The sequence below is a fragment of the Sorghum bicolor genome, chromosome 9, assembly GCF_000003195.3.
Source record: "Sorghum bicolor cultivar BTx623 chromosome 9, Sorghum_bicolor_NCBIv3, whole genome shotgun sequence".
NCBI classification, from domain to species: Eukaryota; Viridiplantae; Streptophyta; class Magnoliopsida; order Poales; family Poaceae; genus Sorghum; species Sorghum bicolor.
The window spans coordinates 47591830-47599446 of record NC_012878.2 but is presented as its reverse complement, the minus strand read 5'-3'; the positions used below and the strand labels follow the sequence as shown (position 1 = coordinate 47599446).

At 39.3% G+C, this 7617-nt stretch overlaps 1 protein-coding gene across 2 annotated transcripts; it reads left to right on the top strand.

Moving 5' to 3' along the window:
• Nucleotides 1366–5969, top strand: LOC8076839 (protein N-terminal glutamine amidohydrolase). 2 transcript variants are annotated; one of them, XM_021446851.1, is made up of 7 exons: nucleotides 1382–1578; nucleotides 3505–3543; nucleotides 3828–3933; nucleotides 4007–4084; nucleotides 4205–4338; nucleotides 4933–5057; nucleotides 5367–5969. In XM_021446851.1, exons 1-7 carry the CDS (start codon nucleotides 1454–1456, stop codon nucleotides 5528–5530), a joined length of 771 nt encoding a protein of 256 aa, XP_021302526.1. In that variant the 5' UTR covers nucleotides 1382–1453; the 3' UTR covers nucleotides 5531–5969. The 2 variants fall into 2 exon arrangements, with proteins under 2 accessions (XP_002441027.1, XP_021302526.1); XM_002440982.2 differs by lacking the exon at nucleotides 3505–3543 and having other exon boundaries at nucleotides 1366–1578.

Below are 7617 nucleotides of genomic sequence, written 5' to 3'. Positions count from 1 at the left end.
AAATATTACATGTATGCTACGTGAACATTACATATATCTCATAAAACATGAGAAAAACTTAAAATAATAATATAAAAAACAAGACAAAATTGAAATAATAAAAAAAAGAAAATCCCCAAAAATAAAAGAGATAGAAAGAAAAGAAATAGAAAAAGGAAAAAAAATAAAATAATGGATTATATGAAATAAATAATGAAAGAAAAATAAAAAATGAAAAACAATAGAAAAATAAAATACAAGAAAAAGTAAATAGAAGAAACAAAGAAAATAAAGGAAAAGAATAAGAATAATAAATAAAAGAAAAAAGAATAAAGAAAAAAGGAAAAAGGAAAAAAACGAAAACAAAGAAAAAAATAAGAAAAAAATAAATAAAAAGAAAAGAAAGAAGAAAATAAAACAAATAAGAAGAGTAAGAGAAAAGAAAACATAAAAATATATAAAGAAAATACTGAATCATATGAAATAAAATTATGAAAGAAAAATAAAATAGTAATAGAAAATATAAATAAAGAGAAAGTAAATAGGAAAAAGAAAGAAAACAAAAAAGGAAATAAATAAGAAAAAAAAGAAAAGAAAAAAGTAAAAAGAAAAGAAAAGAAAAAAAGAAAAGAAAAAATGAAAAGAAAAGAAAAGAAAACAAAGAAAAGAATAGTAACAATAAAAAATAAGTAAAAGAAAAAAGAAACGAAAAAAGAAAACAAATACGAAGAATAAGAAAAAGGAAAACTAAGTCCTTGTTTAGTTCGCAAAAATTTTCAAGATTCCTCGTCATATGGAATCTTTGGTTGCATGCATAGAACATTAAATATAGACGAAAATATAAAGTAATTGCACAGTTTATCTGTAATTTGTGAAATAAATCTTTTGAGCCTAGTTACTTCGTGATTGAATAATGTTTGTCAAATAAAAACGAAAGACCAAAATTTTTGCAAAACAAGCCTAACCGTACCTGACTACGACTTCTCTGCTGATTCCCGCGCAGAGCACCAGATATTCCCGCGCATCATCGGCGGATGATCGGGTCCAAACGTTCGGACCCGATGATTCCCGGGTAGGTCCACCTGCTTTTCTTTTTTGAACTTCACCTGCTATTTATCACTGTTGCTAAAAAAATATTCTGTAGGGTAAAATTAGATTCTTTTATTTTATATAAAAATCATAAATTATAGGTTTTCTAGGGTTTTTTCGAGACTATATAGGTTTTCTAGGTAAGTCGGCATAGACAACCTTTTCACCTTTTTCTTGAGGGGAAGAAAACCTTTTTCACATTTTTTTCAGGAAAAAAAACCTTTTTCACCTGACAACTGGAGTAAAGCGGCCCAACAACTAGAGTATAGATTACTGGGCTTTGGGCTATGAACTTTCAATCCAAGCCCAGCTCCGAGCTCTGCACTCCGCACAGGTCCACGCTTTGCACTAGCCATTCCCTGTCGCCGACCTCACCTGCCTCTCCATGGACGGCGGACGAGCCGCAGCCGTCGGCGGCGACCCCTCTCCCATCGCTGCTCCTACCAATCCCTCGGCGCTGAGCAGCAGGCCCGTCGATGTCTCCTCGTTTACCCACACCCCGTGCTACTGGTAACCAACCCCTTTGCCCATTTTCTCGATCCATAGTTTCTCGCAGTAGATTCAAGTCACATGGTTAACCACTAGGAATTATTTCCCTGCTTCTGAAACCTTGTTTCCCGTTCCACCTCTTCTGATCATGTAAGAGCTTCGAGTTGGAGGTGAGTATTTGCTGTACAAAAGGGTTATTTGCAAGAACTCAGAACTCAGAAGGGACAGGGCACTAGGGCAGTCGTCCCTGCCCACGTTTTCACCTATGGGAACTGTACTGGGTAGTGGTAGACCGGTAGAGGTTAGTCTAGTTGAAAGTTGAAACTTTAGTGTGTGTCCATCAGTCCATGATATGTTTAATGGGAGTGGGAATTAGTATAATGCAACCCCTATCATTTGCCCAGTTGCTGTTTTGGAGAGTTCAAAAAAGACATTCATCTTGGTACTCATGTCCTGCGGAAATTAGCACACTCATCCAAAGTGATTTTTAGTTCTGTGATAAGACTTCATAGAGATATAATATAATCACATTGTCTTATCCAGAAAACCATATCCAGTGCACCTGGATGAATTGTTCTTTTCTGTAACATCCTACAGATTGAGGCTTGGATACCGTACTGATGCAGTTACATGCATGGGGATGGGGAGACAGAATCATTGCAGCCTAATGATCATCATTCTTTGCATTTGTAGCTTACCCAACTCAAAGCATTACACTAACCACATATTCTGAAAGATCACCGGTGATTATAGAATTATGTGGCATGATAGAAGCAAGCAAAACCAATACATGTATTACTTATAGTTGCTCACAGACTCTGTTGTTCTTGATGTTCCTTTGTCTTTTTTTTTATAGTTTACATTATTTTTCCTCATGTGATCTTCAATAACTCATACAGAATGTTTGAGTATATTTGGTAGTTAGGGATATTGTAATCCCATATTACCAAATGTATCAGTTATGTATCTTGCCCACCACAGACCTTTAGGGTTTTGATCCTGAGCCAAGGCTTCAGCTGCTGCCGTCACAGTGCTGCCCCTGGGGAGATCAATCTCTGCCGGGGCAGCGCTCTCATAGGAAGGTTGTTGGGCCACTGCCACCGTGGGCATCAATGGGCTGCTGAGCTACTCGTCATCGTCGACGTCGATCCTCCGCACCGCCTCATCGAGTCGCCGTCGTTGACAACCTTTGCCCCTCCCTAGCCGCACCTGATCCACCTCCCCTCCCTCCTCGGTGACGCTGCTGCTGCCCTTAGCACGAGCTCGTGGCTACAGAGGAGGCCCTTGGGGACACGGGGCACTGCTGTTAGGGGTGTCAATCCGCTGCTGTTTGTGACGCCGGGTCGCCACACTGTGGTGCCCGATCATCAGAGTCGGCATTGGACCATCGCGAGTGGACGTCGGACCATCGTGCTGCCCCAAGCCCGTGGCCAATATCTGATCTGTTGCTGTGTTTTTCGTTTTCATGATCAGAGATTGGGATTGCATCACCTTGTCTACCGATCCCTTGACATTTGTTCATTGAATCTCCCAATGACAATGTTGTCATTGAGTGCCTTCTCAGGCAGCAATGACGCTGCTCATGGTCAAGCCATCTTCACGGTCGCCACCTATCCATCTCAGCGCCACACATACTGCTGGCCCTCCTTGTCACATTGAATCTCAATTCAAGTCAAGCCTATTGCCGCCATCTGGGGACTTTGCCGCCGATGTTACTGAGTGCTCATTGATACGTCTGAGTAGCCTGGTCTACCTTTGCCATCCGTCCGTCTCTTTGATATGCTGTGGTTGTCAGCAGAATGCTAGTGACTGTGTACCCGTGTGCTTCTGTTAATGCTTTGGACTTGCCCCCCTCCATGGCTTCAACCACGTCCACCTCAACCTCGGGTACTTTGGTGACCAAAAGGGCTATCATCACCATGAGCTAATCGTTGGTTTCTACTTCAGTCTCAGCATCTACGTTGCGACGTCGCTACAACTGCAGGGGTATGCTAGTCTTCGCTTCTTCTCTAGTCTGACCATCTGCAATGTTCCTGCTACGATTGCAGGGATGTTAGAGTATATCTGGTAGACGGGTACATTGTAATCCTATATTGCCATGTGTATCGTGGAGACATCTTGCTAAGTCTTGTAGTCTATTTATATCGCCTGGGGGCTCAGTGCAATATATCCACAAATTATACACAAATCCTTGCTGCTTTCAAAGAGTACAAAATGTCGTTGCTGTTTATATTTGCCATTGTCAGATGAACTTCATTTCTTTCATGCAGTGAAGAAAATGTTTACATGTTATGTAAGGAGCTTATCAGAACCGGAGTGGCTGACCCTGCAGGCACTGATCTTTATGTTGTTTTCATATCAAATGAGGAAAAGAAGGTGATCTTATTTTTCTTTAGTTGGAAATTGCCCTTCCATTCATATCTGACATGATACATTTTTTTGCCATCAGGTTCCTCTCTGGCATCAGAAAGCAGGCCATTCTGACAACGGATTTATTTGCTGGGATTATCATGTGATCTGCATCCAGGTAAAGCTAACTAAATTGCTGTGGTATTTTTCTTTAGTTTAGTATGTACTGCTGACATGAAAAGCAGTGCATTTTTTACCATGTAGTGTTTCACGGTACTTCTTGATGTGCATATGGAAGTCTAGGCGAAGCAAAGGAGAAGTTCTTGATTTTGTTTGGGATCTGGACTCCGATCTTCCTTTTCCTTCCCCATTCATCCAATATGTTTCTGATGCGATTCAACCACTATCATTCAGCAATTCCAGATATGCAAGGTAAATGATGTTACTTTTGTTGTTACCAGTATAATTGTTTATTTTTTTTGTAATTCAGTTTATGATGTAGCAAATAAATGGGAGGCCTCTGCTTGCAGATGTGCCTGTTGTAAACTTTGCAATCTGCTGACAAACTTTGTTTGAAACTTTGGAATTTAGGAATCAGATGATTTTTGTTACAGCATTTAAGAACTCGGCAACAAATAGATCTATCCACGTTTAGAATTATATTAATTGTATTGGTTCATATTTTGGGGTTCATATCATAGTGTGCATGCAAGATTGCAATATCATGCATGGAAAGGAGGATTTCTACAGCGTGGGTCGAGTTTATTTTTTCTTTTGTGAAGATCATGTTTTTCTTGATTATTGGTTGAAAGTGGTCAGCATAGTTTATACTTAGATGTGGACATGTGGCTAGAGGCTACTCATCTTCCTCTGCAAGACAAACCAACCATTGTGTCTCTGTACATCTAAATTGGGGAGTGGGACTGTTTTTGGGGCTGTATCTGTGCCTGATACAAGTGCATACATGATTGTGTTTTGTTTTCCTGCTACAACTTACTATAGTTCTCTCTCATATATTGTTTGCAGACTCTTCCGTGTGATTCATGCTCCTGTGTTTCTTCGATCATTTGCCTCAGATAGAAGCCATATGAAGGATCCTGAGGGGAACTGGATTCAGTTACCCCCAAAATATGAACCAGTTGTGGCTGAAGGTAGTGAACTATATGTCATAGTCATCTTTTTTGTTCCAAATTCATTGCGCACTCTATTTTTTCTTCTTTTCAAAATGAACTTGCACCATCTAGCCCCCTGGTTATCTGAACTGTATCAAAGCTAAGATGAAATTATGCCAATAGAGTTCCATCCAATTTGATACTAACTTGATGGATTTATATTAAACCCTTAAGTGTACTGTACATTTGAATGTGAGAAGTTCTGTTTTGTTGCTTGTATCTGAAGTTGATACTCATCCACGATGGCAGATGGCTCACTCTTCTGTACTTCCTTCATGCTTGTTTCAGATGGAACCACCAATAACCTCAATGAGTACATCATGATGTCTGTGGAGGATGTGGCAGACGTAGAAAGTATGGCTAATGATGTTTACTACAACAAGCATGGTGTGGTGCTAAATGAAACGATTTTGCCTAAATTCTTTGCTCAGCTGCCTGGTCCAGATACTTAGCCAGCGCTCTTCCTGTTTCTCAAAGCAGCATCAGGATTTTCTATTGTGGAGGGTTACTCTGTACACTTCCGTTGTGCACTCCCAAGATTACGAATTAAAATATATGGGCGCGATTGTGCACATGGTGTCTCTAAGTAGTGTTTCAGAGAGGTCCTGGTCAGTTTTAGAATGCAGAATGTGGGAATCTCGTAGTTCCATCAGCCTAGACATCTGAAAGCTTCATCTTATCCCAAATACGGCATAGATAGATGATGATCGTGCTCGCCTAATAATGATGACTAGGCCAAATTTAACGGCTTCTTTCTTTGGTTGTCTGTCGAAACTTGTGAACATGATACTTCTATGTGCTCGTTGTTACCCTACAAGTAAATATGTAACCCATAAACTTAAAGGTTATCGCACCTTTTTGCCCTTATAGTTTAACAAAAACTCCATCGTATCATGAAATTATGCATGTGAGAATACTGCATATTGGCATACATCTGCAGAGCACATAAGACTGGAACCTGACCAGATGGTTTAGGTTTGTAGTGTGATGTATTATTGTAAAGCTAAAGGAGAACTGCCATGGGGGATCTCATAAAATATATAACTTTCTGAATTAATAGCATTTTAGCTCACCTGTATGACGCACTCCTCTGTTCCCAATTATAAGCGTTTGTTTTTTTTTCTAGATATACTGTTTTTATTATATATTTATATTTCGACCTAGCGTATATCTAAATGAATATAAAAAACTACATACCTAGAAAAAGCTAAAACATCTTGTAAGTACCTAGAAAAAATTAAAATATCTTATAATTTGAAACTGAGGGGGTAAAACAGCACTCCTATTTCATCAGAAGTTGAAAGGGAGCTATTAACTGATAATTTTACAATGGATAAGAGTATAGACCAGCCAGGTAGAAACCTTAATATATGGTTAAAAATCTTATTCCATTGTAAATTGAAGGGAACTGTTCCGTCCATTGACTATTTTACAACAGATCAGTTATAGGTAGAAGAAATATTCAATGTCGTTAGAAATGGTAGATTTACCTGCTCACCTGAGTCTGAATTCTTCAGTGGGAATTTCCTTCACAAGGTCCTGAAGTTATAACACCGCATACAATTCTGTTAGAATTTTTCTTAATAAACGGAATCAGCTCAAGATGGTAAATATAATACAAAACTCAGCTGCTCTGACGAGAAAAGGCGTAGTACAAATGTTGGAAACATATTCTCTCCATCCCTTTTTATTTGTCATTCTCACCTTTCGAGAAGTCAAATACATTCAATTTTGACCAAATATATAAAAGAAAATATTAAGAGGAGTATAACAATGCCAGGTTGTAGCCATATTCTGACATTAGAAAGATGAGAATGAAATAACTCGCTGATAGCATTGTCCCTGTATAAATCATCGAGGAAGGTAATTTACTAGAGTGATCAATCATCGATGCTGCTCATGCAATGCCACATACAATACGACAACTAATGATGTCCATGATTTCCAGCATGGTGCTTCCCGACCTCAGCTCTTCGCTGGAATCAGTTTTGCTAGCACGCAGATGCAGGAGGTTGCCAAGAACAAGAACACTAGCGAGCTTTGTCTCACTTGATTTGGGGTGGAGGAGCTTAGGGACTCCTCGGCGAAGCTGGCGAGGCTCATCGTTTTTCATTGCAGCAAACAGACCAGTTTCCATGTACGCCCTGTGCGCACATTAGTACTCTGGTAGTATAAATCATTGTCTTTTAATCCTGATTCGACTAACTTTGCTTATGATGATAATGTCGGCAAACGGAATGGTGTGAGGTGCAAACTGAAACTGCTTGTTTTCTCAGGACAACGAAAATGACATGTTGCCGCATACTAGGGTCCAGCTTTCTGAATTGATAGTGATTGAGCTGAGCTCACCTGCAAGATGCCAGATGGTCTACTACTTTTACTGGCTAGCTAGTAGCTAGTACTGTTGGACACCTCAGTCGTTACGGGTTCAGTGAGCTACACTTCCAAATTACCAGATTAATAATAATACAGTAACGTGAATAAAGAGTTGTATTGAAGAGTTAACTAATATTGACACAGTGGAATAGTTATTTTCTTC

Bases quoted from the DNA above. Each gene is read 5' to 3' on its own strand.
- LOC8076839 (XM_021446851.1), top strand. From the start codon at position 1,454: ATGGACGGCGGACGAGCCGCAGCCGTCGGCGGCGACCCCTCTCCCATC. The intron at 3,934-4,006 runs GTGATCTTATTT...TTTTGCCATCAG, and splicing joins TATCAAATGAGGAAAAGAAG to GTTCCTCTCTGGCATCAGAA. The intron at 4,085-4,204 runs GTAAAGCTAACT...TGCATATGGAAG, and splicing joins ATCATGTGATCTGCATCCAG to TCTAGGCGAAGCAAAGGAGA.